The 20465-nt window shown below is 40.2% G+C and overlaps 1 protein-coding gene and 1 long non-coding RNA gene across 2 annotated transcripts in view; one reads left to right on the top strand and one right to left on the bottom strand.

The window, feature by feature from the left end:
• Window positions 1-20465, bottom strand: part of LOC110960368 (filamin-C) — a 58007-nt gene that overhangs the window by 715 nt on the left and 36827 nt on the right. Inside the window, exons 23-43 of the mRNA XM_051951129.1 lie at window positions 19002-19175; window positions 16410-16572; window positions 15496-15656; window positions 15255-15422; window positions 14508-14631; window positions 14267-14423; window positions 13182-13298; window positions 10642-10831; window positions 10535-10558; window positions 9555-9802; window positions 7996-8073; window positions 6623-6722; window positions 5902-6042; window positions 5553-5681; window positions 5193-5366; window positions 4348-4509; window positions 3086-3289; window positions 2857-3009; window positions 2008-2130; window positions 1637-1894; window positions 1-269 (exon numbers count right to left, since the gene is read on the bottom strand). Of these exons, the coding sequence (XP_051807089.1) occupies window positions 70-269; window positions 1637-1894; window positions 2008-2130; window positions 2857-3009; window positions 3086-3289; window positions 4348-4509; window positions 5193-5366; window positions 5553-5681; window positions 5902-6042; window positions 6623-6722; window positions 7996-8073; window positions 9555-9802; window positions 10535-10558; window positions 10642-10831; window positions 13182-13298; window positions 14267-14423; window positions 14508-14631; window positions 15255-15422; window positions 15496-15656; window positions 16410-16572; window positions 19002-19175 (3248 nt within the window). The 3' untranslated portion in view covers window positions 1-69. The remainder of the gene's footprint in view (window positions 270-1636; window positions 1895-2007; window positions 2131-2856; window positions 3010-3085; window positions 3290-4347; window positions 4510-5192; window positions 5367-5552; window positions 5682-5901; window positions 6043-6622; window positions 6723-7995; window positions 8074-9554; window positions 9803-10534; window positions 10559-10641; window positions 10832-13181; window positions 13299-14266; window positions 14424-14507; window positions 14632-15254; window positions 15423-15495; window positions 15657-16409; window positions 16573-19001; window positions 19176-20465) is intronic.
• Window positions 12151-13004, top strand: LOC127534878 (uncharacterized). The gene is made up of 3 exons (XR_007943431.1): window positions 12151-12514; window positions 12583-12684; window positions 12855-13004. It is a non-coding gene; the product is annotated as an uncharacterized LOC127534878 (long non-coding RNA).

The following is a 20465-nucleotide window of genomic DNA, read 5'->3' as shown; positions in this document are numbered from 1 at the left end:
CTGGGATTCCCGCCACTCCCCGGTCCAGTCCGGTTCCTCCGGCTCGGACCTTGTGGGCTCCTCCTTCACCTAGCGGTCCCACGGTGAACTGGAAGGGGGAACCAGGGACATGTTGGCCCCGATACTTAACGTTGACGGTGTGAGGTCCCATCTCCTGAGGGATGAACCTGACACTGTAGGTGCTGTCCTCCCTTTGATGATCTCTGCGTCCTCCGTCTTCCCTCCAGGACTCGTCACCTGAGCCGTCATCTCCTGGTTACCTGCCTCACCTGGGAGGAGGAAGACGACGGAAACAGGGTCAGCGGTCAGATGGGTTTTAATGGGGCATGTTCCAAGAAATCAGTTGATTAAGCCTCTTTAATAGACCTTTTCTGGTCCACAGACGAATGAGTCAGTCATTAATTTTTGATCTCAGTCACATGCTTGTGGTTGTTGCACAAAGTTGCACTGTTACGTAGTCTGTTAGCGGAGGGTGGACGGACAGATGAGGAGTTCTGAGTTGAACTGAGGCTGATTCTGGACAAACAAAAGACTTTTAGAGCCTTCAATAGTCACAGTTCCTCTTTTTCTGTAACTGAAGGTTTCTCAGCAACGTTTGTCAGATCTTATATTAATTAACTGAAATAAGGTTTGGAGTTCCTCAGGGATTAATTCAAGGTCCTCTTTTTATTTTACTGTTTGTACAAATATTTGAACTTAAAGTGCCTAATGGTTGTAGAACTCAACTTTTGAAATTTTCCTCAAAATTTTACTCTAAATTATTTAAAAGCAAGTTAACAACCCTTTATGATGATGGAAAAAGTCTTCTCTTTATGTCCTTTATAGACCACAATTATTTGGTACCAGTCATGAGCACACAGTGTTGCCCTTAGATCTTATCGTAGACGACATAAAAGCAGTTCATAACACTGCACGTCCAACTCCAACATCTAGACCTCTATGAACACCAACGTCCAACACATCAGATGACTGATGTTAGAGCCTCAAAAGTTGATGAAATGTCAACCAAAGACTGGATTTAAATAGAAACATGGATCCCTATCACCACCATCGACTGAAAATTTTGCACTTTTCCGTATTCAGGGTGCAAGACTTCAAAGTCTGTCCTCTGTTGGATTCAGTCAATCATGATCTTCTGGAAACTATTCTGTCTATTTGGTGGGAGGCTAAAATGCAAAAATTCACAGTTCTGAAAACATAAAATTCTCAAAATTTAGCCACAATATTTTACAGAACTTCGCTTTGGGTCCAATAAAGAAACAGATCAATAAAATCTGAGCAGAATCTGAGACAATGGAGCGACACATTTCTGGAATTCTGTCTGAACTGACTTATTAAAAGACCTGGTTGGAACAGTAACACAACACTGCCCCCCTCAGGTCAAACTGTGAATTACATCTCCCACCATAATGTTTTTACAGATGAAAACGTGATAATTTCTGACATTTTGACATCAGAACGATGTTAAAGACAAACAGTTTGAGGGACAGCAGGCAGGTTAGAGCTTCACTGAAGGAAATGATTGAGTTAGCGGGTGTTAAGATGACTCCAGGGGTAGAAGAACAAAGCAAGACTCTTCCACCACCACACCACTGCACCACTCTGGTTAACTCGTTAGGAATCCACTCCAACACACCGTCCTGCAGTGGCGGTCGACTGCCGGCCGGCATCCCACTGAACCCGCCCAGACTCTCCCGACCCAGGAAGTCTCCAAAGACGTCCCTGAACGGATCTCCTCCGACCTGAGTGCTCTCCTCCACCCGGACCTCCCTCTTGGTCTCTCCGGCCCGGGTCTTGCTGATCTCGGTCCGCTCGGTTCGGGTGTAGGTGTGGCTGCTTCGGGTAAAGGTCCGGGTCAGACGCTCCTGAGCTGAAACCATCTGAAACCAGTTCCCTAAGACCGGAAAAGAAGCAGGAGGAGGAGGAGGAGGAGGAAGAAGAGGTGAAGAGGAGGAAGCAGGGAGGACAAAACAGACAGGTAGAGGAGGAAGTGATGTCACAGCTCACCTGGGATTTTGAGGCTGAGGTCACAGGTGCTGCCGATGGTGGCGATGGACGGAGCCTGACGCTTCCTGGTGATGCTCTCCTTCATCCGGCCTTCACCAAACACCTTCACCGTGAACGGGCTTCCTGTTAATGCACAAAAATCATGAAAATTAACCAGAAAAGTGAAAGATAAACGAGTCCAACAGCCAGAAACACAATGCCGAGGCTGTCTACTTTTATCCACGGGTCAGAAATCACCAAAATCACACAATTCATCAGCCAGAGACTGTAAAAACGGAAAGAATTGTAAGATTTTTACAGTTTCCAACAGCCCTTAAAAGCATCACGTTTGATGTGATGATTCATGATGAAAATTTACAGAAAAAAAAACTATAATGAGATTTAAGATGACAGAAGGGAGCCAAAGACAAAATTTGAAAAATACGTAGAACATCAAACTGTGGCAAGAAGACACAAAACAGGAAAAATGAGATGAAAAACAAGAAACAAATAGATGCAAAATAGAAAAAGCAAGACAGAAATTGACAAATGAGATGTGAAATAAGACAAAAGAAGTAAAAAGATAAATCAGACATAAAACAAGAAAAACGAGACTCAAAACAAGATAGAAGAGATGTAAAGCAACAAAAACAAGACATAAAACAAGAAAAAATAGATGTAAAACAGACGCTTAAAATAAATGACGTAAAACAAGAAAAAGTAGACAAAACAGGAAAAACGAGATGTAAAACAAGAAAAACACTTTCAAATTTGAAATCCTTAGTTCCAAATTTATCTCTAAACTCTAAAAAAACATGTCGTTTGAATGTTTTCTGATGACATAAATCTTGCAATCGCTGCTGTTCGTACCTGGAACGTGTTGGTCAGCAAACTTGATGTTGATGATGTAGTTTCCAGGTTCTGTTGGACAGTAGGTAACTTTACACGTCCCGTCCTCCACGTCCTCACAGTTAATGTCCACTTTACTGGGACCTTCGATGGACAGACCCAGACCTCCATACCCTAACAAACACATATAAACGGTTAGAAGACTAAACATCCATCAGGTTACAGGTGTGATGAAGGTCTGAATCCTCACCAGCGTTTCTGGTGTCCACGATGAACTCGGCCACCTCGAAGGTGTGTCCTTCTACCAGGCCCTGGCCATAAACCTTCACCTTGCTGGCGTCTCCGATCTCCGACTGGCCCACCATGATCTTAAACGGACTGTTGGTCACGTGTTTGCCGTTCTTCATCACGCTGACCACGTGTTCGCCCACTTCCTTTGGTGTGAAGGAGATTCCTGGAGACACATGACCAGACAAGTAGAACGTATTCTGGTGCCTAATTTTGGATTGTTTGGAGAATTTAATCAAAGGCTTCCCATCCAAACAAGACACAAAACAAGAAAAATTAGATGTAAAAGAAGAAAAATTTGATGTAAAACAAGAAAAACGACACAAGAAACAATAAATGAGACATAAAACAAGAACAATCAGACAAGTAGTAAGAAAAACAAAACGGAAAACAAGATAAACAAGACGTAAACTAAGAAAAATGAGACGTAAAACAAGACAAATAAGATGCAAAACAAGAAAAATGACACAAAACAAGAATTACGACATTCAAAATTATCTTGTTTTGAATAAAACAAAGCAAGAAAAACAAGACATGATACAAGAAAAAGGAGATATAAAACAAGAAAAAGGAGATGAAAAATAAGAAAAGACAAGACACAAAACAAGAATAAGGAGATTCAAAACAAGACAAATGAGACGTAAAACAATAACAAGACATAAAATCACAAATGAGACAAAGAAAATTAGATGTAAAAGAAGAAAAAGAAGACACAAAACAAGAAAATGAGATAAAGTCAGGACCCACGAATCCCAGATCAGATCCAAGTCCTGAACTTTGCCTTTCCAGTCTGTATGAAGTCACTATTAGTTAACTTCACTGCAGAACATTCATTGGATTGACTGATTGTTTTATTGATCGTCTAAAGAATACTGATGTTAGAACTACGATTATTCAATTGCGATGGGCATTGTGGGAGTTTAGCTAGCAACGGGCACCATGACAGAGACTTCTGAGGTTCATGGATTCGATCCAGAGCTCACAATCCCAAGATAGAGAGTCTACTAGGATAAACAAATACTGTCTTACATATTGACTGATGTAACCGAGCCTTAATCACGGTGAGAATTGTTAACTATTGGGATATAGAATAATGTCTGCTGTTGAATAACAAGCCTAAAAATGTCTTCAGCCTGATGGGCGCAACAGAAAAACCTGAGACGGAGGTTCGATTTGGTCCAAACTCAACCAAAGTATGATGCTGATCGTGAAAGTGAAACTAACCGATGTGCCTGTTGGGAAGCCTCTTCAGCAGACAGGGTTCCTCGTTTCCAGACGGCGCTCTGATGGTCGCTGTCAGGCTGCTCAGGTCTGTTTCCGTGATCTTTAAGGACACGTCTGTTGCCGTGCCGACGTTGAGCTGCGACGTCCTCATGGAATCATCACCTGGAGATCGAACATGACAAAACAGGAAAAACCGGCTCAACTTTTGGTCTTTTAGTGAAAAAAATGAAGTGATGCTGTTCAAGAATACAAAATAATATAATGACAAAAAGCAATTTAGTACAGTTTTGTGAATAAACAGAAAAAAAGCATGGAATGTGGAGACTACCGAAGACAAATTTCAGATTCGGGGTTAGCAAAAAGAAATGAGTTGACTAACTTTAAGCAGAGTATAAACAAATAACTGGAAAAAGGCACTGAAAGCAAAGCTGTACTATAAAAAACTGTCCACATTTAAGTGTACAAAAAATGAGTTAGCATTTTGGGGCGTCATATGAAGATAAAACAGAGTATCATCTGCATAAAGTACTGTATATGTAATGCTTATGTTACTTTGCAGAAGCATTTACAAAAACATGAAAGTGTTTAATGAGTGTTACTGGAATAAGTTTAAAGAAGAGATGCTGAACTCTGTCAGTTTGATATCAGGACAAATACTGACCAATCAGATGAGGTTTATTTTCAGTTTTCTGTTCAGGTTTGTTTAATAAACTGCAGATAATCCTTATTTTATGAATATGTGAGACCCGATTAAATTAACAGAAGCTTGTACTTCTCAGTAAAACTAGCTGGATAAACAAAGTCCGGTTCTAGAAAGAAGAACTTCACGCTGTGAGTCATCGTACCCGTGATTTTGGCGGTGAACGGGCTGCCGGGGATGTGTTTGTCATCAAACTTGACGATGATGTTGTAGTCTCCAGGTGCAGTGGGCAGGTAGGACACCGTACAGGTTCCATCTTTGTTGTCTTTACAGTTGATTTCTGCTTTGGACGGACCTTCGACAGCCAGAGACAAACCGCCTGCAGAGAGACGGACCAAATATAACTACGAAACATTCGTTTGTTTTCTAAAGCAAGACTTTTAAAAGTCTATCAAACACAGTTTTTTAGCTAAAGCGTTGCACCAGCTAACATTTATTCAATGAGCCTGAACTGAGTCTCCTCTAATCAACAGTCTATATTCAGGACAGTTGGAGAGTTTGATACCTTCTCCGGCGTCTTTAGTGACGATGGTGAACGTCGCTGGTCGGTTCATGGTTCCATGGCTCAGACCGGGTCCGTACGCTGTCACATGACCGCTGTTGACGGCATCAACGTAGAACTGCAGCGGACTTCCTGTAACACACAGAAGAACCTCTGATTTAATGTGATGTGACTTCATTAAAAGTAAAACATTTCACATAAACGGGACATTTTTCAGGTCAGAAAAGAGTCTGATTTACCCTAAAGTCCAACTGTTTGCTGATGACACTCTACTGCCCCCCCCCCAGAATACACAAACTGAAGCTGTTGGTCTCCCTGGATGTGTTTGTTTATTTGGATGTTTTTTGTTTACCTGGGATGTGGTTTCCATCATATTTGATGTCCATCTCGTGCAGACCTCGTTCAGTCGGAGAATATTTCACCGTGACGGTTCCGTCTTTGTTGTCAGTGATGTGAGGATGAGCTGTTCGACCGGACGGCATTCGCACTTCACCTGGAGGACAAACAATAAACACAAACAAATAAACACAAAACAAACAAACAATAAATCACAAGCAATTAACACAAACAAACAAAAACAAACAACAAAACATGAACAATAAAATAAACACACAAAAACAGCAAAACACAAACAATGAAACAAACAATAAACACAATCAAACAGAAACAACAAAAACAAACAAAACAATGAAATGCAAACAACAACAAAACACAAACAAACACAAACAATAAAAATAAACGTTAAACACAAATGATGCTTAATTACTCGCAGCTCTGAGGTTTTGTTCAACAGAAAGACTTTTCATGGCATCATATTTTATTTTCCACATTTAGATTCAAACCATCACTGAATAAATAAACTAACACTCTGCCGTGGTTCTAAATCTGAGGTTCAGGGCCTCTAATGGGTCCCTGAGATAAACCTGAGGGGCCACAAGATCTGAGATTCACGTTGCAGACATAAATATGAAACCAGCTCCAGCTCTGTTTAATGACAGTCACATTACTGCATCACACCAGTTCTTTACCTTAAAGAACAGGAATAACGTTCCTCATAAAGGTGTTCTTCTTACCCGTGATCTCTCCTTTCTGCACCGTGAACGGAATCACCAGACTGAAGGGTCGCAGCATCGACTCCAGACCGTCCACCGGACTGATCGGATCATCGGTCGCCTGAACCGGAACCACAGGAGGAGGTTAGTGACGCAAACTGGGAGAACTGGGAATTCATCCAAAGAGGAGGGAGGGAGGGAGGAGGCTGAAAGGACCAGTTCAGCTCTCACTGGTCTGAAACCAGTAAAACCAAGTGTCTGAGCTGATCTGGCATAGAAGCAGACTGATCTCTTATAAAACAAAAGAGTAAATAAAAAACAAGAAAAATGAAAAATAAAACTGAAAAGATAGATAAATAAAAAAAGAAACAAAAAAATTATACAAATAAAACCAAAAAGAAAGATTAAAGAAAAAATTAAAAAAATAAACAGTAATAAAATAAAACAAGAAAAAACGACAAGGTCATAAATAAAATAAGAAGTAAATAATACAAATCAGATTTGAGATAAAATAAAAAAGCAAACAATAAAAAGATAAAACAAAATTAATAATAAATTAAAAAATTAAATTAAATCAGAAAAAATAAAATCAAAATGAAAAATCTGAAAATAAACAACAAATAAACTAAATAAAATTAATTTAATACAATAAAATAAAGAATGAAAAACAAACGAAAAAAAGGGAAATGCACCACAAAATAATAAAAAAATAAAAAATAAAAATAATTAAAAAATTGAAATCATAAAATTAAATTTAGGTAAATAAATTTAAAATAAAAAGTGTCTCTGGGCTCTGGTCCAGATGTTGAAACATCAGCTGGTAGAAATCAGACTGAATTAGATCAGAACCTCCAACATGCAGATGAAACGAGCAGCTTCATGCTGAGAAGAATCCATAAGTTAATTAAATTAATCTGGGTTATTATTGAGTAAGAAAAATACAGCAGCAGAGAAACAGAAGAGAAGAAACAACACAAATCGGAATATTTTCACCAATTTACTGTAATTTTGAGCTTTTTTGGAGGAAGTTGGTTAAATACGGATAAAATCTAACAAAATCAAAGAAACAAACACTAATTTGCAAATTAACGGTAAATAGTATGCAAAGTGACCATAAAATGACAGTTTTAGTGCATTTAAATCAGCTAAAATTAGGATTATCTCACAGATATTTGCGATTATTTTCACTGTTTTTACAGTGTTTGGATCTCATGGTGTTCTGCGGTTTATAAAGTGTTTTTCTGGCATCTTCACAAGTTATTCTTTACAGTGCATGAATAGAAAACAGTCTGAAGAAACAGAAAACAGTCCGAGTAAACAGAACAGTCTGTAAGAACAGAAAGAAACAGTCTGTCAGAAGCAGCAGGTAAGCATGAGGTGATAAACTCTGGTACCCATGGAGGGGAGAAGAAGTTCTGCTGTAACTGAAGCTGGTCACATGGTTCCTCTATTATTGGGACGCTTTCACTCGCCTGACGGGGAACAAGGTGCAGGAAACAAACAAACAAGTAAACAAACACTCAAAGGCACAACAAACAGCCAGAACCTCGGATGGACTGAACTTTTGGACTTTTCAAAGTTAAATGAAGACACAAACATGGATTCAGGAGGTTTAAATGATCAGAATTTTAAAGGGAAAAACATTTCTGAGTAATAAAAAGAAAAAATAGAATCCCTTTCGAAGTCTAAAAAATAAAAAGGGGATCCATAAAAAAAGCAAAATAAAACAGATATATAAATACTACATTAAATTATAAAATCAAGTCATAAAAACAGAGCAATAAATACATTTTACCAAATAGAATAAAAACAAAAAATAGCAAAATAAAAACAAATAAATTGATGAAATAAAAATTAAATAACCAAAATGAAAATAAAAACTAAAACACAATAAGATAAATCAAGAACCTAAAAACAGATCAAATAAAAATAAAGAAAATAATACTAAATAAAGGGGTAAAAAAAATCCCATTAAAGTCCTTAAACTGTTCAGGAAATCCATATAAAACTTGAATCACTTCACTGATAATGAAAAGAAATCCAGTTTTTTTTAGGAATAATCTGAGAATTAATTTCACATATTTAAAGATTTATTGTTTTCCAAATGCAACAGCTGTTTTTCATGCCAATGCTTTTGTGCCAATGTTTGGTTATAAAACACACACTGAGCTACACAACATGCACAGTTAATACTATTAAACGGTTATTGGTCTGAAGGTCCAGTGGTTCCCTGATGGAATCGTACCCCTGAAATGTAAAAGATTGACTCCATGACATCACAATAATCCATCAGAAGTCTTCAATTCAGGTTCACCAACAAGGAGTTTACTGAACTTTAGACAAGCGAAGGAATAAAACAGTCCTGATATAAAAACGGCAAAGACGTGAGGATGAGAACCACTGAGCTTCAAACCAAAAAAACAAATAAAACTAGACAGACCAGATAAAACAGAACAAAAACAAACCAAATAAACTGAACCAACCCGAAGCAAACATACACAACCAACCTACCTCAAACCTACTGAACCCAGACAACCTACCCAACTAAGACCAACCAAACCATCCCAGTTCAATCCAACCCTCCAGAAACCTACCCAACCAACCCAAACTAACCAAAGTACCAAGCCAGCCTACCTAATCCAAAGCAATCCAACCAATCCTGTCTAACAAATCATCCCAGTTCAATCCAACTCAACCCCTCTGAAACTTATCCAACCAACCCAAATCAAACATAGTCCCCATTCCAAACCTACTAAGCACAGCCAGTCTTCCTAATCCAAACCAATTCAATCGAAGCAAATTATTGTACGCAACCAAAACCAATCAATAAAAACTACCCAAAATGACCAAACCCACCCAACAAAACCAACCCTCTACAACCTAAACCTCTCCAGTCCAACTTAACCAAAACTAATCCAACCAAACCTCCTAACCAACCCGTCCGCTGACTCACCACCACGTGGAAGGGGCTGTTGGGGATGTTCTCCCCTCCAAACCGGATGGTGATGACGTACTTCCCGGGTTCTGGAGCCGTGTAGTAAATGTCGAAGGTTCCGTCGGCGTTCTCCACCACGTCCACATCCAGCTCCGCCCCGTCCGGCGTCGACACCTTACAGGTGACTTTACCTTTCCCAGCAGCCTTTGCGTCCACGGTGATGACGGTCTCCTCTCCGATCTGGATGGTCGGGCCGATACCTGAACCTGACAAGATGGATGCCGTGTTTCTGAAGTGTTTTAGGACTGGACGACAATCATCAGAGAGAATAAACTTAATTTCTGACTTTATTTTCTGGTTTTATAGTGACTTGACTGTTCAGGGATCAGATTGAGGATGACAGAGACAACAAATGAGAAACAGCTTTTTAGCTAACTGATGGCATTACAACCAGTTTCCATTCATATTTTGCTCAGTTGTTCATCAGACAAACAGCAGGTGGAGCTAATTCTCCAGTCGGTAGCTTTAATGTAGTATAGAAGAAGACACGACACCATTAAAAGACAAACATTATTTAAACCAGTAATTCATAAAAGTATTTGTTTTTAGAACTTCCTATTTTACTGAAACTTTTTCTAAGCACAAAAAGCAGAATTTTCTGTTTCTTATCCGGGTTTTATCTTCATGTTTTATCTTATTGTTCTGTTTGACTGCATTTGTAGTTTCTGTTTTGTAGTAAAGCCTTTTTCTTCTTGTTTCTTATCTTAATTCTTATATTTTAAGGTATGGTATTGACATGAGTACGTGATTTTGATTAATATGTCTTAAATGAATATGAACATCTAGTTTAATGGTGGTCTTAAAAACATGGATTGGAAGTACAGGATTTATGAAAAAACTAAAATCACAGTTTGTTTTGACATACACTGTTCAGAATTTACAGAAGTTAAAGTGGTTTTGTGTGATTGATTCTTGAAGGAAATCCACTGAACACTCACCAGGTCCATGTCCTCCGATCGACACTGCAATAAAACAACAACACAATCAGTGACTAACAAGTGGTGAAGTCTGACTGGTGGATAGAGAATCGTGGGTGGAGCCTTACCTGTGACCAGACACTTGCTGGCGTCTCCAGTTGGCAGGGCGTGGATACGGTAAGGCGAGTACGGGATCTCGTCTCCGCCGTATTTGATGGTGATGGTGTAGCGTCCGGTCATGTCGGGTACGTAGGACACCGTGTACGTCCCGTCGCGGTTGTCTCGGATGTTTGCCTTCTTTGGTTTCCCCTCCGGATCCTGAAGATGAGAAGGAAAAGTTAATGGTGGTTAATGTCAAAGACGTTCTACTGATCATCACTGGACTCTACCATCCGCCATCGACAGAAACACTAAAATTAGCTGTGACGTTTAGTGGGCGGAGCCTGTTTAAGCTCAGTCAGTGCAGCAGCGCCCCCTACTGGGTGGAGTCTGTTCAAACAAACCCAACTCTCACTAGCTACTTAAAACCCCAAATTCTAAAAACATTCTGAGAAAGTTCCAGTCATGTTTCTGTATAAACTTGTTTGCCGATGACACTGCTTCTAGCCCTAATTGTTAAAACATGTATTTTAGTGTTCTTCCGTGGATTTATTTGACACCCACATGCATTATGTTTATATTAAAGTATAAATAACGGCACTTTAAAACTCTAAATATTTTCTTCCCACAAAAATGTACATTACATCAGTTTTTGTTCTGTACATATGACAATAAAACGTTGGTTTATATGCTAAACAGTTTTAAATATATTGTTTTCCATCAATAAATGTGCTTTTTGTATCTCCTAGTTTCAAGCAGATAAATAAATTGATTTATGTTTATACATTTAGTTTTGCATGTGCCTTCTTTAATTCAAGTCACTACTAGTCGCTCTGGGAGGTTTTTCTTGTTAACATTATTCTTCTAAAAATGCTCAGTATCCTCAAACTCATTACTATAAAACTCAGACTTCTGGATGTAGCTCTTTCATTGTGTGGTGATAAAACTGGGAACAGCATTTAATAGCAGGTGTAAAACTGTTGTCTGTGCAGCAGCGCCCCTTGCTGTATGGACGTCCTGGTTTGTATTGTACAAACGCAGCTCTCAGAATTACTAGCAGCTTAAAAATATGTGAAAGTTTCTACTGTGGAGTAAAAAGCTGGATGGCTGCTGATGGTTTGAGAGCAGTGGTGTCACCAGCACTCACTGGTCATTCCATATAAAATCAAACAAATCTGGAAATACGGTTCTCCCATGCAAACATTTACTCTCATACTATGAATATTTTCAGAGCTACAACCCCATTTATAGCATGGTGGTAATGTTTGCATGGTTTCATTAAATATACTAAAGTTCCAGTAGATAGAAAAAGATCAGATTCAGGGCGGAGAACTGATTTTTCATGGAATAACCCAGTTTACGGTCACACAGGATCTAACTATTCACCGCAGCAGAGGATGGATGGATCAACGGATGGACGTTTACGGAGCAAACAGGAAGCAGCTGGTTAGTTTAGAGCTAAACACCACATCTGCCTGTTAGCTCATTAGACAAACTGATAGTCAGCTCACATGTGGACCACAAGGGGGAGGCAGAGGGGGTACAGGGAAGTGCTAATTCTATCCATTCTCTATACACCGCTTTATCCTCACTAGGGTCATGGGGGGTGCTGGAGTCTATCCCAGCTGACTCAGGCGAAGGCAGGGGACACCTTGGACAGGTCACCAGTCTGTCACAGGGCTGAAATACTAATTCTAAGAGTTGAAATGGTTCCTGCTGATTTCTGTCATCTGAAAATCAGTTTCAGTCCAAGAATCTACCAGGACTGGTAAAAGGAGTCATAGTACCATTGATCAGGAGGTCTAGAAGGAGTCATAGTTCCACTAATCAGGAGGTCTAGAAGGAGTCATAGTACCACTAATCAGGAGGTCTAGAAGGAGTCATAGTACCACTAATCAGGAGGTCTAGAAGGAGTCATAGTACCACTAATTATGAGGTCTAGAAGGAGTCATAGCTCCACTAATTATGAGGTCTAGAAGGAGTCATAGTTCCACTAATCAGGAGGTCTAGAAGGAGTCATAGTTCCACTAATCAGGAGGTCTAGAAGGAGTCATAGTACCACTAATTATGAGGTCTAGAAGGAGTCATAGCTCCACTAATTATGAGGTCTAGAAGGAGTCATAGTACCACTAATCAGGAGGTCTAGAAGGAGTCATAGTTCCACTAATCAGGAGGTCTAGAAGGAGTCATAGCTCCACTAATCAGGAGGTCTAGAAGGAGTCATAGTACCACTAATCAGGAGGTCTAGAAGGAGTCATAGCTCCACTAATCAGGAGGTCTAGAAGGAGTCATAGTACCACTAATTATGAGGTCTAGAAGGAGTCATAGCTCCACTAATCAGGAGGTCTAGAAGGAGTCATAGCTCCACTAATCAGGAGGTCTAGAAGGAGTCATAGTTCCACTAATCAGGGCTGCAGTGGTCTTTGATGCAGAAACCCAAATCATTAGAGGTTGCAGGTGATTTTTGAGGGTATTAAATGTTGTTTTACGGGGATGAGGAGGCAGCGAGGGAGGTGAGGTTAGATGTGAGACGAGGTGAAGCAGGGAGGTGAAGGAGGTGAAGCCTTACGAAGCCTCTCCTCAGAATACTGAAGGGGATGGTTCTCTTTACTATATGAGTCTCCCAAACCCTCCTGCCCCAGTCCTCCACAAACACCGAGGCCTCGCGCCTGCAGCCGTCCGGACCCTGCAGCGACAGCAACAAGCCACGGCTCGGTTTCATTCACAGATATAAACAGAACAGCAGCAGGAGGCTGGAGGGGGAGGCCAGGTGAGGCTACACCGCCTCCGTTACCTGCAGTCAAAGTTTAGGGTTTAGTGAGGCTTCGTTATCGGCCTCACTAAACCCTGAACACTGACTTCAAGTGAAGGAAGCTGAGGCCTGGATGGTACAACAAGCCCAAAGTCATGAAACCTCCACCAGCTGGGATGATTGTTGATTGTAGCATGACTGCAGGGTTATCTAGACGGCTAATTTTCAACCTCAGACAGCTGTTAAATTAGCAACATTAATTAATTAAAAAATACCCCATAACAGTCCATACAAAATAATTTTACACACAAAATATACAAAACAACAGTCGATAGGTTAAATCAGATCCCTTAAACTCTTTCTGCAGCGCCCCCTGCTGTGAGGATGATGCTTTCTGCAGTCTGCAGTGTGAAACGCACATAAAAACCTTAAATCTCAACCTGGAGTCTGGTTCACTGCTAGACGGGAAGTGAGATTTTGATTGGTTCTTTATGGTTCTCAGTAGATATAACATTTATTAGTGCAGCATTGGGGTGTGAGGACATTGACATGATACAAAAATACATCATCACAGTAAGGATGTTCTACTTTTAACGATATAGCAGGATTTTTTATGAAAAACATTCTGTCATCTGAGGCCTCAGCAACATCTTGAAAACATTCAAATGTTGGATTGAGAATGTTCGTCCTTTTTCAGGTTGTTCCACTAAACTTTGCAATTAAAATGTTACGTCCTAATTAACTTTTGACCTCATAGAAACATTATTTGAACCAACCACTGAGCTTAATACGTTCTTTCAACATTAGACTTCTCAGGACTTCTGGACAGGAAGGGAGATTTTGGTTGGTTCCTTATAGTTCTCAGGGTTGGTGCAGTACCACATCAGGACTATGTGACTCACCAGTATCTGGACGGTCAGCAGACCTTCTCCAGCATCTCTGGCGTCGATGGTGAACTCAACCGGCAGACTGGCTGGAACCCCAGAAGCGTTCAGACCTGGACCACTGGCCCGGACTTTGCTAGCATCGTGAGCAGGTAATGTCTTGATCTTGAACGGGCTGAGGGGAGATGGTTTGAGAGGTTAGAACTGAGTTATCAGGAACAGAAGGACTTTCTGTTCCTCTAAAGTCTTCAGTACCGACCTGCGAGGAACCTCCTGGTCGGCATACTTGACGCATACCGTATATGGACCGTCATTGGTGGGAGTGTAGATGACGGTGTGAGTACCGTCGCCGTTGTCGGTGATGCTGATTGGTTCAGCCACACCTGAAGACAAACCAGAAGTTCATAATGAAACAAAGACCACAAAGCGGCTTCATGAATGTATACAGAGACTAAGGACAGCACCTGGTCCAGTGGACGCAAATATAATCCAGTTCCATTCTGCCTCAATTCACTGAGTTCTCCATGCCTGACCATCTTCAATTTGATGTTTTTTTTAGTTTTTTTAAGTGGTGAGTAATGTTTGAGGTGATCATGTGAAACCTGGGCTCATAGGTAACAGTTTTTGAGTTAAAGGTTCGTAAAGCAGTTGGGGTCAGATCAGTTTGCTGTTTGAAGTCATAACCTGAGAAATAATGTAGATTAAGTCCCGAAATTGTGCAGGTTCATTGATACGTAGATATGGACTTCCACAGTACAACTCCACCTTGATAGAACAATGCAAGCTAGATGACAGTTTAAATTTAGTCAAAAAATGTCCATGTTTGTGCCCTTTTTCCCCCTAAGGAAGTTTCTTGAAACATCTTTAAGAACGTTAAAAGAAGTCCAGTTGCCTTCTACCTAGGAACTTGGGTCTGTATGAATCCCGAACGCCTCAAGTTGTAATGAGTCAACAGAGGAACCCTACAGGTATAAGAAGACAGTTCAGGGTTGTTTCCTGGTTTTACCTGTTGGTCCGTAGAGTTGGACCTCCAGAGGAGCTACTCCAGCCTTGCTGCTGTCCACGGTGAAGGTCTGAGGGACATGAGCTCGAACCCCACTTCCAAGACCAGGACCTGAACACCTCACCTTACTGGGATCAACCAGCTCTCTAACTGGAACACGAAATGGACTCACTGCAAGACAAATAGAAGATCAATGAACTCTAACCCAAACCTACCACTCAGACATTTTACTGCTATCTCCTACTTGGGATTGGTCGGCCTCCGAAGGTGATGTTGACGTCATATTCTCCAGGTGTGAAGGGGATGTACTCCACACTGCAGCTGCCATCTTTGTTGTCCTTACATGACATCTTTGCCTCTGATGGTCCCTCAATGGCCAGGCCAAGACCTCCAGTGCCAGCACCCCTAAGGACGAAGTAAAAAGAAGGTTTTTGAGTGAACTTAAAGGGGAACTTTGGTTTATTTCAACCTGGGGTCTGTTTTCATATGTCATTTCATACATGTGAGTGATGGAGAAATGAATTGTCGACATAGCTCCAGTATTTAGCCAGTCAGGCAGCTTAGCAGCTCAGCTAGCAACTCAGCTAGCAGCTCAGCTAGCGAAAAGTATGGGGCAACTTGCCCCCCCGCGTCAAAGTCCAACCTAACGTGCTTTTTGCCCCACACTGACCGGCTCGGATAGTCTCAATGAGTGTCCCACAACACACTAGAGATGAGAAGTGAATGAAAACCTCCACATTACTTGGCGATCGCTCTTTGTTGTGGTCTGTATCTAAAGCTCAGGACGCTAAAAAGCAAATCTCGTTCTGAAATCGTGCGATAGCTCGCACCAAAACCGGTGTTTTGTTGTGGGACACTCGTTGAGACTATCCGAGCCGGTCAGTGCACGTTGGGGCAGACTTTGACGCGGGGGGGGGGGGGGCAAGTTGCCCCATACTTTTTGCGAGCTGAGCTGCTAGCTGAGCTGCTAAGCTGTCTGCCTGGCTAAATACTGGAGCTATGTCGAAAATTCATTTCTCCATCACTCACATGTATGAAATGACAAATGAAAACAGACCCCAGGTTGAAAAAAACAAAGTTCCCCTTTAAGACTCAACAGTCAAAGACATTGAAGGTACTGGAAGGTTGATGCTGCATGAATAAACCGAGGGAATCTACCTGGTCTCAACGGTGAAACGGTTGGATTTGTTCACCAGTCCTTCTTCCAGACCCGGACCGTAGGCTTGGACTCGAGTTGGATCACAACCCTCTATCACGGAAACCTTGAACGGACTGTTGGGAACCGAAACCTCATCGAACAGGACCTCGATCAGATGCAGACCTGGAGACGGATGGAGCCGTTAAGTCAGAGTCCATCAAGCTACCAACAATTTTAGCAAAACATTCGTGTTTGTGGTTCCTGAAGACGTTTCAACTTCATCCCAGAGCTTCATCAGTTCTAACTCACCAGTGGGTAGTTCCAGGTATTTATTCTGAGTCTCACGTCATGTGACTAACTTACTGTCAATGGCCAAACACTGACATGACTCAAGGTGTTATCGGTGGTAAAATTGCCTGGGGAGGAATCAAGGCTATAAGTACCTGATAAGTGGAGCCATGAACACCAGAGGAGTCGACCTCTGCTGGTTGTTAAAGACTTTCAAACATGAATCCTTTAGATGGTGTCTTTGGTAGCAAGTTAGCATTTTACTCACTAGCCACAAGAAGCTCTTTTAAATTTGGAGCGATTTCTATCACTTTTTCAGTCATTTTGGATGTGTTGGAAAACATAGAAAATGCTGGAGTGACTATCAACAGGTCTGGTAATTCTGAACGAATCTGAATAAATTCTGAGTAATTCTGGACAAATGTAGAATCATCTTTGACAGTTGTTGAATCATTTTGGACACTGGATCTACTGGATGTAGGCCTTTGATGCAGTTAGCTAAATATTCAAAAGGGTCATTTCTGTTTCCTTTAAAATGATTCTGGTAAAAAGCCTACTGTTTTTGTTTTAGCTGCAGGGAATTTATGTTTATTACCTCCCATTAAATTCAATTTCCCATATCTCTACAAAAGAATCGAAAAAGTTAGCAGGACATTTAGCTGCAATAGACAAAAGAATTCTTCTTTAAAGAAAAAAATGAAATTACTCTTTGTTCATTTTAACTCCCCTTTTTATTGTACATCACTCTGCTAAATTACAATTCATGAATAATTTTGGAATTTTGGCTGATGCAGTATTTATTTAGAGTTTTCATTAAAAATGTTTATGAAGACATTAGCAACAACAGCTCGCTAACTTCATCAAGCTCAAAGAACCACCTGAATAAATCTTGTTTTACCATTTAATACAGTTTTGAAGCTGTTTTAATATACATTTCTATTAAATGCTCTTATTAATGTTTCCACTGAACAGTGTTTAATGAAATTAACTTGAACATTTACATTTTTTTCTTCCTGATAACTTGTTCTGGGTTTCCTTTCATTCACAGCTCTTCCATTGTGGAGGCTTGTTGTTGTAGCCGAAGACGACAGCAGAGATTCCAGCAGAGAATCACTTTCCATTAAAATTCCAGGCTGAGCGAAGCCTCGGCCGGCCGAGTATTTCCGTCCCACAATGCAGTGCAGCGTGTCACACATCGCTATCAGTGGAAAACCATCTGCTGCCTGCAGACAGACCAGCTATAAATACCATCCGACAACCTGCAGTCATTCAGCTAACCGGTGTACAGCAGCCATGTGATCAGTAAGATACTACACAAGAAATACTATAAATATCATAGTTCAGATTTAATTATTTTAATCACTGGGCTCTATCAGGTGCTTCAATATGATGCTAAAGAACTGATTTCTACATACAGTATGCTGTGTGTGTTAGCCTGTTTACTAGATCTAATTGTAAATGTGTCTGTTACCATGCTAACAGTAGCATGTCAAAATGATTATGTTTACAGTTTCTTACCAACTAAATGTAAACATGCTGAAGTTTGTTTAAAAAAGCTGAATGTTCCTCATTCAATTACTCATTCTGAGATTTTATACTAAATACTAAAATGCTCTTTATTTACCGTACTTATCAAGTTATAGTTTTCATTAAATACTGTAGGCTAACATGCTATAATGCTAAGTGTAGCCTGTTCAGAGTACTAACATGGAATTTATTCCTTCTAATTGTTCATGTGTTTACTCGTAAATGTCTACCAGCAACTTTTATTAGTTTAGTTAAACTGAGTTGTATTAGCATGCTAGCATAATAAAGTTAGCCAATTACTGCGCCAACATTAGCGTGTAAACGTGCATATTTATTTTGTCTCAAAATGAACATGCTGATTTTTCACATTCAATGTTTATTCAAGTGTTTTTTAAAATTGCTTGTTAAGATACAGTTTTAAAATGTTACCTTTAGCGTGTTAGCGGTGTAATTAGCTTGTTAAAGTCCCTTTATTTAGAACATCCAGTTGTAAAAAAAAGCCACAATAATAATTGAAAACCACTTTTTCCACTTTAACTTTGAGGTAAAACACATTAACAGCCTATAAACTCTGCAAACCCAATTCTTGGCTGATATTCTATGTATTTAAAGCCAGTTTTTAGTGAAGTGTTTCCCTCATTAGAGGTCAGAACATAATGAACCAGTTTAAACCACAGATGTGTTTACTGCTGCAGAGGGAACAGGACTATTTTAGTTCTGCATCCTGATGCTCCGCTGATGAACTGAGGTGTTTCAGACCTTTAGACCAGAACCTGTGGACCTTCTACTGGACTCACCGTCTTCGTACGGTGTGTACTGCACCAGGTAGGTCCCGTCCTCCTTGTCGATGATGTAAGCGTCCGTGTTGGCGCCCGACGGGTTGGAGATGGCGGCGCTGACGTGGTTCCCTCCGACCTTGTAGTGAGCTCTGGCGTCCACGATGAAATGGGTTTTTACTTCCCTCAGGACGCCTGCCAAGGAGAAACAGACAAAGACATAAAAACAGAGAAATTCTAAAGGTCTCTGCACTTTGAAAGCCTTGGATTCACATATTGGTCGAAGAATAACAGAAATTAACAAGAAGGCAACAAAAAAAGACACAAAATGACACAAAGAGGCCCAAGTGATAAGAAAAATTAACAAAATGACCAAACAGCCAAAACAACACAAAAAGCTACAAAACCACCACAAAGAGACACAAAACCAACACGAGGGGACAAAAAAAAATAATGACCACAAAAACACAAAACCACCACAAAGAGACACAAAAAGACACAGAGAGGCATAAACACACAAAACCACCACAAGGGAAGAAAAAGGTGCAAAATGACCACAAAAAGTCATGAATCCACCACAAAAATACACAAAATGACCACAGAAACAGACAAAACCAGCTGAAATAGACAAAAAAAATGGTGATGCATTCATAAACCCAGATAGCAAATATTCATAATTTACTTAAGACTTAATAAAAAAATCTTTAAATAAAACCAGGAATTATCTGAAATGTGATGCAGTAATTAGCTGGACGTTGGTTTGTTCCTGCTGGTTTCCATCCGTTTCATGGTTGAGATGTTGATGGAAACTCTGAGTTTATTTTTCCATCTGAACGTCCAACAGAAACCAAATGGAGACAAAAACTGAACCAAACTCAGAGGAAACATGTCGCGTTTAATGTTGGATTATTAGTTTCTACACAAACAACCTGAAATAGATCAGGTTTTTAGAGAACATTCTGAGGTTGTTTATGATCCTATGAGTTTTATGGATCATCTCTAGTTTCTCTTTCACTATGCGGCTTCACGACTTTGCTGCTCCTTCGTTCTTCCAGTTGGAATAAATGTGAACCTAAAGGGTGTAAATCTGAAGAGAGAAGTTTGAGCTCCAGAGCTGTAAATGTGCAGCTGAAAGTTTATTAACTGTCATAATGAAGTGAGATGAAGTCCAGCAACCAATAAACAGAAAGCTGAACCCCTGAGACCCACGAAACAGAACAGAGGGTTTGGAAACTGCAGCCATCACCGTGATTACGAACAGAAATACAGTTCATATAAAAGAGGAGGTTTAATATTTACTGTTTTAGAAGCTGTTTCCACTGCAGACAAAAAGAAAGTAACTTAAATTAGAGTGAAAGTCAAGACCTGGACACCAAACTTAGTGTATTCATTTAACGTGGTTTTAAACTGATATAGAAAACCAGAATCTCTGGCGACTAAACCAAACTCTACAGATTTTTATCAAGTTTATGAAGACAAAATCTC

Source organism: Acanthochromis polyacanthus, chromosome 1 (genome assembly GCF_021347895.1).
Source record: "Acanthochromis polyacanthus isolate Apoly-LR-REF ecotype Palm Island chromosome 1, KAUST_Apoly_ChrSc, whole genome shotgun sequence".
NCBI lineage: Eukaryota > Metazoa > Chordata > Actinopteri > Pomacentridae > Acanthochromis > Acanthochromis polyacanthus.
The sequence above is the reverse complement of the archived record's forward strand: the minus strand, read 5'-3'. Positions and strand labels throughout refer to the sequence as shown.